At 39.4% G+C, this 17619-nt stretch overlaps 1 protein-coding gene across 5 annotated transcripts in view; it reads right to left on the reverse strand.

The window, feature by feature from the left end:
• brd1a (bromodomain containing 1a) overlaps positions 1–17619 on the reverse strand; it is a 53607-nt gene that overhangs the window by 24071 nt on the left and 11917 nt on the right. For 2 of the 5 annotated variants that reach the window (XM_077501505.1, XM_077501504.1), the window contains exons 8-14: positions 16278–16410; positions 16055–16188; positions 14403–14512; positions 12086–12240; positions 9458–9614; positions 5008–5129; positions 4566–4649 (exon numbers count right to left, since the gene is read on the reverse strand). In XM_077501505.1, the coding sequence (XP_077357631.1) occupies positions 4566–4649; positions 5008–5129; positions 9458–9614; positions 12086–12240; positions 14403–14512; positions 16055–16188; positions 16278–16410 (895 nt within the window). Of the gene's footprint in view, positions 1–4565; positions 4650–5007; positions 5130–8274; positions 9615–12085; positions 12241–14402; positions 14513–16054; positions 16189–16277; positions 16411–17619 lie in introns of those variants that run through there. The other 3 variants (XM_077501506.1, XM_077501507.1, XM_077501508.1) reach the window with 2 other exon arrangements.

Raw genomic sequence — 17619 nt, forward strand, 5'->3', positions numbered from 1 at the left:
ACTTTTTTTTTATTGCAGAGCATCGATAAGGCTTTGATGCAGCTTCTGACATGAAGAGGTGGCTTAAAGCAATGGCCGTATCACAAAAAACGACCAGCAGGTGGCAGCAGAGTATAAGAGATCAGCCAATGTTTTCACCAGGAATGTGAATATTGATGACAGTTATATTGTAATGATAATTGCTGCAAAACAGAAACAGATACAAATGTACTTTTTTTTCCCTGATGAATGAAGAGACTGTAATCTTTCTTTTGGTAGGTCATGTTATAGCAGCAGAACACAATATTCTATGGGCCTTGCAATATCAGTCCAAATCCAGTAAAACAGCCGGGCGGGAGCGAAGAAGGTTGCATCGCTGAAAATGGCGTCGAGTGAATGAGTTAGAGGCGGCGGGTTTTCAATTATTCTGTAACATTCTGTAAGGAAAACTAGGGTTCTGTGGAAACAGGTGCAACCCTCCGCCTTCTCAGGCATTGTGGACAGTTGAGACGCACAAAAGCCACCTCACCTGTACATGCCATGAAAAGCAAACACACGCTTGTCAAAGCAAGCAAGCATACGCAGCATTCGACTCCCGCCGCCTTCTCGGCTTCTTTGCACAAATCCTCTCCTACGTTTCCCCTGGAAAAACAAGCGCAGTCATTCAGCGACACGGATCCGCGCATGATCTCGCTGTGCGCACAATGCTGCAAGCCGGCCGGGCATGCGGGAGCGGCTCCCAAGAAGAGGTAATTCTGTTTCTATTTGTTCGACAGAGAAAAGGGAGGGCAAAAGATAGGAGCTGCGAGCGGGGAGGGGAGCGTAAATCTAACATAGGGGCCTGTGGCAGAGCCCCCAGGATCAAATCCAATTCTGGCAAGATACACATTAAGCCGCGTCAATCACAACAGTGTCCTTGGGATGCGGCAGAATGGCGATGAGAGCCGAGGATGGCGGGGAGTCTCTTTTTCCACCAGAGTCGGGGGGATTGATAGTCTTTAAGTCACTGAGCGGCGGGCTGAGGGGATATTCAAACTTGACTTAACAGTACGCAGTTTTTCATTTCGTTTCGAGGAAGAGGGGAAACGTGCTACATTGTTTGGGGTCAATTACCCCAAAAAGGGGGAAAATATGAGCCGATATGAACCCACAGCAGAGTGCGACCATTAACTCTTTTTACATTGTTTTTATCGAGTCGTCTTACTATGGTATTCTATTGTTTTATTGTAATGCTCTTACTTCTTTTACCTTGATTTTGTATTGCTATGTGATGTGTATTTTAATGTATGTATGTATAGGGGACTACAGATGAAAGAAAACAACCTGTCTATGTCAATTCTTCACCCTTCCCAAAAGGTTAGGATAAAAAGAGTTGGGGGGGTCAACAGATTTAGGCAGCAAATCAGCCAAGGGTGCAACTTATTTGGGCCCAATGATTTCTCTGCCTAAATGGGCTGTCAACAATTCTACGTCACAACAACTTCAGAGCTGAAATGTCAACAAGTTGAGCTCAGAGCAAGACAACAACACAAACTTTTGGTTGAAAGAATCCAGCTCTCTGTTAAGCCAGCTAAACCAGTCGGGCCTGAATCCACTTTGAAATACGATACACATCATAGTAGGCACATCATATCAAAAATCAAGTTCTGCATGGTGGGTAAGAATTTGCAACTCGGCTAGGCAAGCTGACACAGTTTTGCCATCCATCCATTTTCTTTGGCCTCTTTCAGGTCTCAGGTGACATTAAGGTTTATCAATTTAAAAATTTAACTCATTCAATCCAAAAAGAGGTAAAAACGTTTTCAAGTACTTTGTCCTCTCCCAAAAATGTGTTTACATGTTTTTAATAATAAATAAATTTTTAATAAATTATCGATACACTGACGGTAGATATCGTTGTAATGTGTCCAGTTGTGCAGTGTTATGTTATAAATGTTTATGCACTTTAATTTGTCTTGTTACAATTTTTACAGTTAAAAGGCTTAGAGGCAATGAGACACTATGCAGAACTTTGTACATTGTACAAAGTTTTGGCATTGAATAAATAATTAGACATTTTCCTTTTTATGGGCATTTGTTGGCTTTTTCAGTCACATATCGTAATATATTGCAAAAAATGTTTTTTTACAATATATAAAAAAAATGTAGATATCGTGTATCGTGATATTATCGATATCGTGAGCCAAATATCGCCACAGTATCGAATCGTGGTTTACCCGTATCGTCCCACCCCTAGTAGGAACGGAACTCTGACTCTGACTCCCTGTATTGTTTTTTTCCTGATGAAAGAAGAGCCTCCACTCTTTCCATGTTTTTATAGCATTAGAACAGATTATTTTGTGGATCTTTCCAAATCAGTCAAAATCCAGTAAAACAGCCGGGAGTGAAGGGGGTCGGTTCCTTGATTGAAAATGGCGCAGAGTGAATGAGTTAATAAACATGAATTTACTAAAACAAGCAAATTTTTTGGGCTGCGTGAGTTAGGCGGACTTTCTAAAAACAAAATCCCCACAAGCGTGGTGCGAACAGGAGACCAAGATTTGAACCCTAAAACCTCAGACGCGCTAACATTTAGATTTGATCACTGCAATTGATATTGAACAAAATGAATAACTGATTCACGTCTTCTTTAAATGCCGATCCTCAATTTAGGTCACAGCAAGCAAAGTTAAGTTTTATTTACTTACAGCTAATTACCTGGGTGGATTATTTTTCACATCACATGCACAATTGTCCGACCCTTGCAAAAGTATAAGCACATATTAGTGCAAGAAGAATGACATTAACGCACATTTAGTCTGCTATACTTCTCTGATTTCATCTGAGCTGAGCTGCTTTCATCTGCCCCATTTAGCAGGGCCGCTTCTGATCACAGTCCACGCTGATCAATGAATAATGTAGCCGCCCGGCTTGATTGCTTGACGCAATGCCTTACCATGCTTTTTTTTTTGCTTTTTAATTTGCTGCAAAGACAATATAATCAGGTCACCTGGCATCAGGAGGGAGTCTCTCCCTAATAATCGCCGCACAAGGCGTGCCACTGCGTGCAGGCTTGGGGGGAGTAATTTACATGAATTGCATTTCAATTCTTTTGAAGTTGTTTGTTTTGCTCACCTTGGAAACGCACTATTTCTACTTCTCCTCTGTGGTAAGACGTATGCGCACCCCATAAATATTTATCTACCCAGGGCCTGTGCTATTCTGGCCCAGTGTTTTTGAACATAGCCACTAGAGATTGGACCTATCAGGGACTCACAGAGAGAGGGAGAGAAAGAGAGAGAGAAAGAGAGAAAACGAGGAAAGGAGTGGCGGAGGATAATATTTTTTGTGCATGTTCCAAAATGGAAAGTGGATGGTTTTGCGTGATGTTTAATGCAGAAGGAGCAGGCCAAGTTTCAGAGTGCGTTTCCTTCACGAGTCACCCCACACGCCGCCAACTTTCAGGCACAAATGAGCCTCAGCAGTTCATTTTTTTTTCTTCTTTTGCAAGGTTAGAGGCTTTTTTCTTCCACTTTAAATTAAAAAGTGAAGACATTTTGCATGAACAAACAGGCGGCGCCGAGCCAAAATGGATCCGACGTTGCCGAGAAATGGTTGAAAGTATAAAAGGGTATATTTTTTTCATGAATAAATCATCGTTCAACTTTGTACACTTTCTTTTACAGTGGGATGACTGCCATTACATGTCGGTTTCATTTTTATCATTGCACGAGTTTGCCTCCATGAAATCCTCTTTAACGATCTGTGCGAGTGATTAGGATGCGCTTTTTAGTGTTTCAAGAAAATAACAGGGTTAATCTAATATTCCAGTTGTCAGGTCCCCACCAGAGATATTGGAACAGCAAGGTGAATTCCTTTGTTTTTGTTGTGTCAGCTCAAAAGATGAATATGAGACAAAAGTTGCAAATTCATGGTATTTACATCGAAATTTGTTATACATCTCAGGACATAGCTGTCCAGAGCTGTGTTTATGCAATCATTTCAACTTTTGTCTGATATTCATCTTCAATCTGAAACCCTAAAGTCCTCAGTATGCAACAAAAACAAAGGAATTGTCATGACCTTGCCGTTCCAATACTTTTGAAGAGGGGCTGTGCGTAAATACACATATTGACACAAAATGACACAAATGACACAAATGTCAAAAAATAATCATCCTTATCATCCATCCATCCAAACCACTCATCTCTGTAAACATAAAATATTGAATATAACTGAAAATGCTAAATGCTCCAAAATCTGTCAAGAAACATAATTGAGCAGTTGTGATGAAGTAAATCAGCTACAGTATATGCTGTTTTTTGTACATAAGCAAGCGACGCAGAGAAAAAAAAAAAAAAAAAAAAGGACACGATGGCGAACGAGCCCATTAGCACCACAGCAACGTGAGGCTTACGCACACACACAAGCCAGTTTTATTTGAAAGCTTGCAGACAGAAGGCTTCTTTTGTTGGACTTTGTTGAAAGGTCTGACACCCACCGTGCCATTTTTGGCCGCCCCATACTGACATGTCAGGACATACTGTGCATATGGTTTGGAATAATCATCCACTGTATGTGCATGTGGGATCTAAGTGGGAACATACCTGTGTGGGAGCCTTTTCACCTCCTTGTATGGACACACAGGTGACACTTTTGGAGCAGGATGGCTGGATGATGCAAGGGCTGCCCTGTCACGCACACATATAGTATATAAGGGTCGGCAAAAGTAGGTATAGTACTGTGAACTCATTTTAAGTTTAGGGGGAAGGGAGGGCATGGAGGAATGATGGAAGAAAGGTCGTTAGGAGAGATGGAAGTTAGGCACGACTGACGGTAGGAAGGAAGGAAGCAAGGATGCATTAAATGAAAACATGAACAAAAAGACGAGAAGAAGGATGGATGATGAGATGGTAGGATAGACAAAAGAAATATTGAAGGAAGATAAGGATAATATGAAATGAGGCCCCAAAGGTGGAAGAAAGTAAAGAAGGATATATGAACGGAAGGAAAGCGGAATGATGGAATGAAACGTATAACGTAACATACTTTTGGCCTATCTGGCCTGTTTGTAGTTGAGTTGAGCACGGCAGACTTTCCAGCAAGGATGTTTTCCAGACTTGGACGTCCGTGCACCCGAATAGAGGCACCTCGACTCCAGTCAAAGTCACCTGATGACACAGGGAGATTGATATTCACGCTCAACTCTTGCTTCCTCGCGACTTGACTGCCGGTGTTTACCTCCCTGCGCAATTAGTCTCAGGTGAAGACAGACAGAGAAGGAGAGACATTATGCTATGAGTGTGTATGTGCGCGCGTGGCTTCATTAGCGGCAATTGTTTATAAAGATGGGAGATGTCTTTCAAACGTCTTCAAGGTGGCTCCCCTATAAGTGAAGGGCCATTACTCGCTCGTTTAAATCCCCATGATGCTACTTTCCCCTCTCTAAAGTGCCTACGGCTCAAAATAACAAACGCCGGATTGGCCTGAATGGAAAATAAAATGCGTGTTTCATCAATTTTCAGTCGCATTTGCATCTTGGACGTGACTTGAGGCAGGGGAAGGGGGGAAGGGGGGGAGGGGGCGTTTGAAGCCCAAAAGCCCAAAAACAAAACGCCAAAGGTGAGAAAAACAAGTGCAGAACAGCTAACGTCTTTAACTTTATGTAATATATTAATGCATGTCTACATTAATATGTACTGTACATTGTTAATATGATGAACGTAAATGTATTTGTATTATGTGAATAAAATGTATCCTAGCTAGAAGATGGGAGATGAGCTGATTAAAAATCCAATTCAGGTGTTTGCAAAGGAAACGACGTATGAAGTACATTGAACAAGGCTACAGCGCCCCTCGGTGGCATGCCATGCAACTACAGTGCTTCTTGCTCGAGGCGCTTGCCAGGAAGTTTCGCGACATTATTTGTGTCATTTCACATGGTTAATAAAATACACTAAATGATCAATAGAGTCGACCCGGTTGAAGGGGTGTGTTTTGAGTAATATGAATGTGAGGAGAAAATCTGGATTTCTAATCTTCTTCTTGAGGATAAGAAAGACCCCCACAGAGCCTCAGAAGTCCTCATGATTAATAATAAAGTAGCCTTCCATCAAGTTTCATGTACTCCTTGTCAAGATCAGTGGTGCATGAAACACTTGGGAACATTAGAGGTTGGCCAATTTAATTTGAAATGTAAAGTGGTGAGTATGACTGCTCGGCCATTTGAAAAACAAAATCAGCAAATGATTCTTCGCCTAAACACTACACTTTGTCTGTGTGTACTTTCTTTAGATCCCTTTTTGACACCTCTGACATGTTTTAAAAGAAAAAAGGTCATCTGTTGGTAGTTAATAAGTTTTCAATTTTATTTCAATGAAATACAGAAAATAAGATAACAATGGACAAGCAGAATTGTAAGGCGATAAAAAGAGAGTGCAGTGAAAGTTTCTTTAAAGAAAACAAAAAATAGACTAAATTAAGTAAAACATTTTTCATTGAAGGACTGTAGTAAAGAATAAAAGATAACTATGTATAGGAAAGTATTTTTTTTAAAGGGCGCTGAATAGTCAGGCATTTTTATATATATATATATATTCACGGCTAAATAAACAAAATAAACACACACACACCCACACACACATATACATATATATATATGTATAGCAAGTTTCGCCGGAGATTTGCTAATTATCAATTAGCAAAGCTAAAAGACTTAATATTTGAGACACTGCTGCAAGTGAATCATTAATTATTCAAGCAAAAATTGATCAGCGTAAACCCAAATTGAATTCTTGGCCTACGAGAGCTATCCGTTTTGGGGAGGAAAAAAATCATATATGATTGAGATGGAATCTTTAGCTAGGTGCATTTATCCATCATATTCTATGGCTATACTAGATAAATCAATAAAAGCAATTAACCAACTAAATTTTATCTGAAAAAATAAGAGTCCACAAAAAGAGGATCTGGCTCGAGTTTGAATGCTTAAATGCTGTACTTAAAATTAAATGGTTCAGATATTTCCAAACAAAAATATTAGCATCAGGTTCTGTATGTCCAAAGGTGCGTGTTTATAAAAAAAAATTAAAAAAAATAAAAATAAAAAAATGGAAGGTGTTAAAAATGTGTCCTTAACTGCCAGTTAAACGATCATCCATTCATAAGCAAACCCTACTAAGCTGGAAACTTATGTAGAACCACAATTTTGCTCCACATCAATCCCAACTATGGAACAACAGATACGTTCTTTGATTTAAAAAAAAATAAAAATCTTTTTGCAGAACTGGATGGATAAAGGAGCGTGGCCACTCCGCCATCTAATGGGTGATTAGGGTAACTGCATGGCTCTCTTTTGAAATTGTTGTGCTCTCTAAAACATCACGACAAAGATCCGAATTTAAAAAAGATTTTTAAAGCAATTCCTCAAGCTGTTAAGCACCAGACTGAGAAAATGGACAAAGAATCGGCCAGCCTCTACCTTCTCAATATGACATATTTATGGGCAAAAGAGGTAAGGCCGACGGCATTTCTCATACTGACCAGAAGATGGCGATAGCGTGGCACCTGAAGACGATCTTGTCTTCTGAAGCAAAATTCTACAGCTTGAACTAAAAGGATTCTCTAAAACTGATTTGAACATTACATACCATCTTTTTTTGCTTTTAGTTTTACACTTACACAGTCGTGCACATTTCTCATTAGAATACAAAATGCAGACTTGGTCTATACATAGAATACATGTAGATACCCACATTCGTGTTCCTGTTTTTTTGTTTTGACCTACAAATGTTTTATATTTACCTGAAAATACAAATTTACTCTTTTGTTTCAGTTTAATTGTTATACGTTTTTTGCAGTCATCTGGGTTTGTCAATTTTGGTGGCTTTTAAGTTTGCTGTTCTTATGGGTAATATCTATAAAGTAAACACAAAGTTGGCACACAACTACCGGTAATAATTAATTTGTATGCTTTCTCCATCAATTTAGGAACAAAAGTAGCACAACAAATGTGATTTGACTTTTGTAGAACTGTCTGAGCGGAGCATCTCATTTGTGACCAGGAGGGGGCAGAATATGGAGCTCTGTGGCACACCTTGTTGAATCAAGCTTCTGACGTCGTTCGAGTTGTGTTCGAAAGGTCTGATTGCAATGAGGGCAGTTATGTTTATGTATATATTGTTTGCAAGAGCTTGCTGGAGTTGTTTGGCTTGCCTGGGTCCAAAGCTGCTTATTGTTGGTCATTTGATGACAAGTTGGGTGCACAGTAAGTCAAAGATCACAAAGAACACGTAGAAAAACTGTAGTGTTTCGGAATATGGGTGAAGAATCATTTGCTGATTTTAGTTTTTGACAAAATGGCCGAGCAGTTGTACTCACCACTTTACTGAGTGCCATGATTAAACAAAATCCATGTAGTCGTCTTCAGAGTTGTTGTTTTTTTTCCTTTTTGCTTTGGGGAAAATAAACACAACTAAGGTTAAATACAAAATGAAATTAGCATAAACGATGATACCTAGGTAAAAAAAAAAAAAAATCTACAAAAATTATAAATGAAAAGGCAAGAATCCATCACAAAATGCGCCACTTCAACAATTTCCACATCATTCCTCAAATGTAACGTCATGAAAATGCTTTCACACTAAGTTAGTGCAGGCACATTGCATGTGCCTACAACTATAGCAAAATGAAATAGTTAAATGCGTCACATCAAACTTATTTCTTTTGTACTTTTTGGCAACAAGTTCACACATCCCACTGAAAACCTGAAAAAAAAAGGGGGGGGGGGGGGGGGAAATCCAGGTAGATAAGTTTTTGGTTCATTTGTCCATAAAAATCAGACATTATGTTGTATTCAAACCATATAAATATACTATATAGGAACAAAAATAGACTAAAACTATTTCATACAAAAGGATTAATACCGCAGAGGCTTGATAATAACGTTCAATAATTTAAGACGGGAAAAAGGAATACTTTCATACTTTCTAACCTGCTTAACAATAAGGCTTTTTGCTCTTTTTTCCCCCCCCTTGCTCAAAGCAGTCAACTCACGCCTCAGTGCCACAAATGCACCCAAACTATAAATACAAAGCAATATCATGTTGGTCAAAACGACTAAATAAGTTAGTGGTGGGCAACTATACATATTTACAGTTTAAATACAAAGGAAGATGTTTGTATACAGAGATGATTCAAAAATGTAAAAGCGGCCATGCCCTCGCGTGGGCAGGAAAAAAAATTGAGCCAAACGAAATCATCTGGAAATGTTCTGAAGGAAAACGTGACAGGTGGTGTGGACAGTGAAGCCGGTCTCTCTTAAGCACACTTGTAGGTGGAGAAGTGGTTTCATTCATTTAAGCAGCGTGTTCGAGGAGTGTGTACGAGTGGGAACGGGGGCGGCGGCCCAGTAAACATTGGCATTTCCGAGAGAGAAGAAGAAGAGGTACGAGTTTGTGAAAGGGGCGGTCCATCAATCCACGTCGCTGAGGTCACTGACCGGCTGGTCCCGCACGATGCTCAGGTGGTTCATGGCGCGGCTGAAGGCCACCTGGACCGCCTTGCGGACGCCGGACGTGCGGCCTTCCATCATCTTGATCTTGTCGATGGTCTTGTCCATGCCCAGCGGAACCATCTTGGATCTAGGAAGCCACTGCCTGTTCGGGAGGTCAGAGGAAGGAACGAGTCACGTTTTGTTGAGCTCATATTTCATACACGATTGCTGAACTGTGAAAAAAAAACAAAAAATTCATTCTTTGAGATTTTCTTTTCCCTTCAGTATTGCAATTTAACCCATTCAACCCCAAAGACGTGTAAATACGTTTTTTAATACTTTGACCTTCATTCCCAAAAACGCATTTATCCATTTTTATTTTTATTATTTTTTTAATGCAAGAGCATACAGGAGACTTTGCTGTAGCTTCTGACATGAAGAGGTGGCTTAAAGCAATGGTAGGTAAGCACAATCAGGTGGCAGCAGATCATAAGAGATCAGCCAGGGCTATATTGCAACAAGCTCTTTTTGAAAGGGTTTTCACCAGGAATGTAAATTTCGATGAAATGTAGCTATATTCTAATGCTAATTGCTGCAAAACGGAAGCAGATAGAAATATACTAATCTTTCTTTTAGTCGGATCCATGTTTTTATAGCAATAGAACACAATATACTGCGGGCCTTGCAAAATCAGTCAAAATCCAGTAAAACCGCTGGGAGTGAAGGGGGTTGCTTTAGTGAAAATGGCTGTGAATGATTGAGTTCATATGAGATTCTAATTTTAATTGCAGCCTTTGCATTCTACTAAAATTGCCACATTGATTTGAATTCAATTAAGCGTTCAGCCCGTAGACCTTAAGTTTGATAAACTTTCATTGGGAGGGGTTGAAGTTAGGGCTGGGAATCGATTCTAACTACCTCAAACGATTCAATTTCGATTCACAAGAGTTCAATTCGATTCAAATCAATCAATATTAATTAATGGAACATCAATTCTTCTTAAACATCAATGACCTGATAAAAACTCCACAAAAACTCAATTAAAAATAAAATTTCTGGTTAATTAGTTTATGAATGAAAGCGACATGTTATAATCACTTCATTGTTACACAAAATCAGCAAGGATGAGATGAAATCATTTTCATAATTCATATTCAATAATTGTAAATATAAATGAATTGAATTGCCTTAAAGTGCAATAAGTCAGGCCTTTCATAAATGTAAGAAAATACTTTCAAGCCTGGTTCACACGGCAAGATTTTAAAATTGTCGGCCGATTTCCAATCTTTGACAGACAGCACACGTGAAGAGAAAAAATCACGGGAGTTCCAGTTTTGAACGTACCGTGCGTGGTGTGCGGACACACTGCACAATCAGCACACCCCACACGAGCCGAGTTAATTCAAGAATGTGACGGGAAGTCTCGCAAAACCTCTCGAGATTAAACGTGGCTTCCGAGTCGTCAACATGAGTCGATCCTGGTTATCAGCCGAAAAAACAGCATAAAAAGAAAAAGGTATTGTTTAAAGGAGCGTAAATGGGCACTGGCGAGACTTCGCTTGCCCTCGGTTTTGGCGGCGCGGGTTAGCGTCCCACCCGGATACCACGTTTATTTGTAGAGAATGTGCGTGCGTGTATTTAAAAAAATAAAAATACATTTAAAAAAACAAAAACAAAAAAACAATACAAATAATAAAAAAATAAAATAAAGAGAGTGTAATAGCGCGAGCACGGACTTTCTGCTGCGTCATGACTATTTTGATTTTGGATTCCCCACCGGCTTCCTCGCTGGCTCGCTTTCTGATTGGCTGCACGTCACTGTCAATCTGCTGCGCGGAGCGAAATCGGGCCAAAAAAATCCAACATGTTGGATATGCCCGATTTTAAGTCGGGGGTCCTTCTGAGCGGCGATATCGGTAGGTGCCGTGTGTGGTGACAATACATACGGCAGGATTATCTGTGAAGATTATCGCTTGCGTCTCGGCGCGTCCTTACGATTGTCGTGAGAGGAAATTCAGGGCTAAAATTGGGCCAATTCTCCTGCCGTGTGAACCAGGTTTTAGATCCATGTGAGCAGTAAATTTCAAGAAAACCCTAAGATACAAAAAAAAGCATTGGCCTTTAAAAATCTATTTTCTTATGAATTTATGGGGAAAAAGATTAAAATAATCGAATCAATATTGATTATTCGTTTTTTTTAACCCAGCCTTAGTTGAAATAGGAGTGATGGGCCAGTTCTTTAATGGGATACTTTACTTATTTTGCCTTCAAAAGTCATTTTTGCTACTTGCTGTTAACTGAAAATGACATCACATGTTGAGGGTTCAGCTAACAACCGATCACGGCTTTCCTCAAGTTTACAAAGTTGCGTCGTGAAGGTGTTAATTGTACATGACAATAATGACGTCATCAAATTCATGATTGACAAAATATGAGTAAAATATCGCTTTACGACCTGAACTGAACTGTAAACAGCACACCCTGTATGTGCGCTCATTTGGGGGGTCATCACGACCCTCTCGAGGGAAGCGCGACGTGACGTCGGCGGATGCGTTAAGGACACGGATCAGGCCCCACTGACGGCTTTCCGCTCCGCCCGCCCGCCGCGCCGTCCAAATCGCCAGTGACACTCACCAGCTGCGCTTGGTGTCGAAGAAGAGCACGAGGTAGAGTTTCTCGTCGGCTTTGTACTGCATTTGTTCTCCGATGCGGAGCACGTCCGTGGGGGGCGTGGGGATGGACACCCCGTTGTGCTGGCAGCCCACGCGCGGCATGTGAGGGTCGATGATCTACGTGGTCGGGGGGGAGTGGTGGTGGAATACATGAATGAACAGTCACATGGCATACATGATGCACGCATGCAGCATTTGAAGTCCAGCATGCAAAGATCAGGTCGTTGGGCAGCTGTTCAAGGCTGCCACCTGGAGGACCAAGTGGTGAATCGCAGCTCAATCCATGCTCTGTTTCCCAACCTTTACTGAGCCAAGGCACATTTTACATTAGAACAATGTTGGCATAATTAGTTTTTAAAAAAATAAAATAAAATAAAAATAATCGCTGATTGTACATGGTATCTCGGCAGAAGCCCCGCCTCCGCATCATCAATCATCCAAAATTTGGTTTAAAAAAACAATGATAAGAACAAACAACTAAAGCAAATGTGCGTTTCTGTTAAAGGGGTTAATTTGTGGAAGAGTTATAAAATTGAACTGAAAAAAGGTGAATCAATTACTGTATTTAAAAAGAGGTTTAAAAAGATACTGATAGAAAAATATGTCAATCAGGTATAAATGTAAGTAAATTTGTGCGCGTATGTATGTTAATATGTGTATGTACGGGTATGTACGGGTATGTACATGTGTGCCCACATATGTTCAATACCGTATTTTACGCACTATAAGGCACACCTAAAAGCCTTCAATTTTTTCTAAAGCTGACCCTGCGCCTTATAATCCAGTGCACCTTATATATGGATCAATATTGAGCCGCAACAGGTCTCGCTGTCAAGACGCTATCGGTGACCCTGCACGATCGTTGACGCGCATGTGCAGAAGATCGCGCCATCTTGGATCGCTAGCTAATACTAATACTTTACCTCAGAGGAAATAATAAAACGGCTGTTTATTCATTTTGGGAGTGAATGGAGTTGTCAGAAAGCTGGTTTGTAATCTATTAATAAAGTTTGACTGACCTATATGACTGTTTTGTTGACATTCCCTTTAGCACAGCACCATCTAATGGATGCATAACGTAACCCCAGCCTCTACTGTAGCGCCTTATATATGGAAAAATTTGTAAAATATGTCATTCATTGAAGGTGCGCCTTATAATGCGGTGCACCTTATAGTGCGGTGCGCCTTATATATGGAAACAGTTTGAAAATATATCATACATTGAAGGTGCGCCTTATAGTGCGGAAAATACCGTACTTAATGTTTGGGAATTTATTGTTTACTGTATGTAGCGCTTCACTTTCGCTCTCTCTTCTTTGCGTATATGTAATGGTTAAGGACTAATAAAACTCATACTAATATCTGTGCACTTAAGATAAACATGTTTTCTTTATTTTCTATTGTTAAACTTTTATGTTACTAAGAACAACTTTAGTATATTATTATGATAGAAGCATTAGGGAGTAGGACTAGATATCTTTTTGTACTTCTTCCTACTCCTTTTGAACATGTAAATGATACTATTGACGATTTCTTATCCTTTTCTCTGTTTTAACTACAACTTGTATTTTATACTTGTGATGTGTTTATATGTTTAATAAAACCCAATCAATCCAATCACAAATCTAATAGTGGTGTTTGTGATTCACGTTCTAATATCACTTCATTTTTGTCCCAAGAAAAGTTCTCATTTATTGAATTATAGAATTTCTTTCATGATCAATACTGACGTAAAAAGAAAAAGAAAAAAAAGAAAGATAACTTTGTTTTTTTGTTGTTGTTTTTTTTTGGGGGGGGGGGGGGTAATAACAGATTAATTTCAGTGTTCCTGTAGGCAGTAGTGGTGGCAAGGAGGAACCAGCGGTGATTTGAAAGGCATCAGAATGTGAACATTAAAGAAGTAATCGGTTCCCGGAGCCCGGAATGCTGTTTGCCTCAGCGCAAAGGAGGCTGTTTTTTTTAAAAAAAATATTTATTTATTTTTTTGGCTGGCTCAAAGTAGCGTCGGAAACAGAAACACTGAATTAATTTCATTTCCATTCATTTCAATGAGAAAAATGACCTCATTTTATGAACGTTTTGGATTTACATTCAAATTAAATTCATAACATGAGGATCCAGTGTACACAAATGTGCTGTGGCTCAGTGGCTAGGAATCATCTTATTGAAGTTTTTCCAAAAGAAGAAAGAAAAAAAAAACTCGAGGAAAAAAAAAACTCGAGGAAAAAAAAACGCATTATATAGTGATGATATGCTTTCTTTCCTCCAAAAACACTCACCAAGGCAGGGTAGGAAGGGTAGCCACTACATTTGGCCCAAACTAGCTTTAGGGGTTCCAGTGTGACTGTTGCAGCACTAGCGGGCATCCAAATATTGCTGTTGCCAACCTCTACGGAAGCGGAAACACACAACAGCAAACAGGATACAACAGGTTGGATTGGGGGAAAAAAAAAAAAAAACACAAGGAGCACAGCACGAGCACGGAGCACGGTCATGGGCAGGAAATTCACATTGAGCGACACTTATTGCAATTTGTGAGCCAAATCTGAGTTTTGAAATGAAGCAGAGGTCCAGATGTCGACTGGTTGGATGCCACGGCGACAGCCACTCGGCTGCTCGCTGCCAACTGCCACAACAAGTTGGCTGTGGAAGCTCTTGCCAAATTCCAAACCGGTGTCCGATTGCATGCACCAAGGCACTTTTCATTCAATTCAACTTTTCACATTATTTAAAGACTAGGGGTTTCAAAATTAGTGCGTTCATTTTGAGTAAATTTTTTTTAACGAGCGATTAATGAGCGTGCCTTACTTGGAAAGCATGTAGCGGGGGAATTCCAGTCACAATGCAGCAGACACGCCCACATAAAAATTTAGCACTAATACATTTATAATGATAATGCATATATTTGTGGAGACTGGGGTCAAGTTGTATTTTACAATTTTAAAAATTTGCAGAATTAGATAGCGCTCAATATGAAACGAAAAATGCACTGAGTTGTCACCGTCTTACAAATGCAATTATGCCATCTAGTGGCAGAAAATGACCTCAACACAAATCAATGTTTTCTTTACAGTACATCTTTTTAATTTTAACTCAATTATTATTATGAAATTACTGTATCGATGCCATATTTCTATTAGTTTAACATTTGTTTCCACTTGTATGTTAAGAGTATATGAAACTTAGAAAACAAAAATATTGTACATTTAGAACAGATAAGACAATTTGCACTTTATCATAAGTTAACTATTGAAGTCATGGATTATTATGATTACAAATTTTAATCGCCTGACACCCCTAATTAAGACATTTATAAATTTATAGCCTGTAGACATCTGGTATTATGGTCAAGAAACCTCAGAGATAAGGCTTCATTGATTCAACAGCACATTTGGTCTAGAATCCTTCATTATATGGTTTTGAGTTCAGATTAATGTTGTAAAGTTTTGAGCCTGCCACCAATTCCAAAATAATGTGAGTAATGCCTTCCCTAGAAATGTTTATTATTGCCAATAATAATAATAGTTAAAACATAAATTACTCAAAGTCTGTTCCTTGACACTATTGTACTACTTTCCTATTTGATGGTTTTGGCTAACCACAGTGAACGCCTGACCTTGTGAAAAAAATTCAAGTATGGATTATTGGACATGTCACAATAGACTCATCCATCCATCCATCCATTTTCTTGACCGCTTATTCCTCACAAGGGTCGCGGGGGCTGCTGGCGCCTATCTCAGCTGGCTCTGGGCAGTAGGCGGGGGACACCCTGGACTGGTTGCCAACCAATCGCAGGGCACACAGAGACGAACAACCATCCACACTCACACGCACACCTAGGGACAATTCGGAGCGCCACAATAGCATCAGTGTATGCTATTTTTTTTATTTTTTTGGGGGGGGTTTTAACAAACTCCAAATTCAAACTTACCCGCGGCGATTCGTGCAGCTTTGGCAAAATTTCCATTTTCTATGCAGGCAATGAATTCATTCTTATCATCCACAGTGTTTCTCCGCAACAAGGCGGGTTTCCCTTTCCCGCACTTTGGAAGGCTGAGAATGGTTCTGGAGAAAAGAGGAAGGGAAAAAAAATCTAAATCAAAATTGGCATTCCTCCTGGTTGCTGACACACGAAAGGTGAGCTGGCGGGCTACCCGGGGCCTCCTGGCAGACTACTACATGAGGAAATGGACGACTCGGAGGCACAGCGTCTTCGGGGCTCCACGGGTCTGCTGGGCTGGTCCAGCTCGGTCTCCTCTTCCTCCTCCAGGAAACCTCCCGACAGCCCTGCGTGGACACAAAATGTACAGCAATTCCCAAAGCCAGTACAGGATGTACCGTAGTCGGGCTGCACAATATATCGAAAAAATATCGATATCGCGATATTGGCCCTTGCAATATGCATATCGCAAAGGCATGCAATACGTTTTATATGGAATTGTATGCTTTTTATATGAATTTGACCAGTCAGATGCTAACTAAAACATGCATCGCCATTCAATAGTTGAAAATTATCAAGACATAATTACAATTAATTAACTAAGATTACATTAAGGTTGCTTATTTTGCCACATGAAATTTTTTTTATTTCATTAGGTAATAAAAACGAAATTTCTTTTGGTACATGTTAAATATCGCAATAATATCGATATCGCTATGTTCAGCAAGTATATCGCATATCGCATGTTTTTCCAATATCGTGCCGCCCTATACCGTAGTGTTAATTTCAGCCACCGTTTTTAAATTCAGTCCAATTTCAGGCACGCTTTTTATTTTTTATCATAGTTAACTCATCCTCATCCCATTTTTATTTTGTCAATTTTTACTCTACCATAAATCTAGCAGTCTTTATTTTAGTCCAAGAAAACATTTTATTCATCTAGTTTTAGTCAACAAAAATTGTCAACGTTTTAGTCATTACCCCTGTGTATTTTTTTTTTTTTGTCAGTAGATTATATTAAACCTTTTCGGATCTAAAAGTTTGCCAGCATTAGTAAGCAGTCACATTAACATTATTGTTGGACCATTAAAGCCGTTAGATTTATGTTAAATTGTAACTATAATTTACTTTTTTTTTCTTTTCTTTTTTAAACCTTTCATCGCGAATCCACCTCCTGTCTGTCCCATGTGTTTGTGCTATGTGTCACATGACTAAGCAGAGACGAGATTTTACAACACGAATGCAAATGGCACGCGGCAACACTGAGTTCTGGACGTGTTAAATCTACCTGTTTTGCATATATATTGTTCCCAGAATGCATTGCGTCGTGCAGTTAATGACATCTAGTTTTAGTAAAAAAAAAAACAGTCAACATTTTAGTCTAGTTTTAGTCTGGACAATGATTTCACCATAATTTTTTTTGTCCGTAGACATGTTGAACTTTTCCGATTTAAAACTATTTCTCATCAAATTTTTGTTGATCTTTTTGATGAAAAACAACTTGACACACAATCACAGTATATCAACAAGTGGCTAGTATGACTCAATGCTGCTAT

This window comes from Festucalex cinctus, chromosome 16 (genome assembly GCF_051991245.1).
Source record: "Festucalex cinctus isolate MCC-2025b chromosome 16, RoL_Fcin_1.0, whole genome shotgun sequence".
NCBI classification, from domain to species: domain Eukaryota; kingdom Metazoa; phylum Chordata; class Actinopteri; order Syngnathiformes; family Syngnathidae; genus Festucalex; species Festucalex cinctus.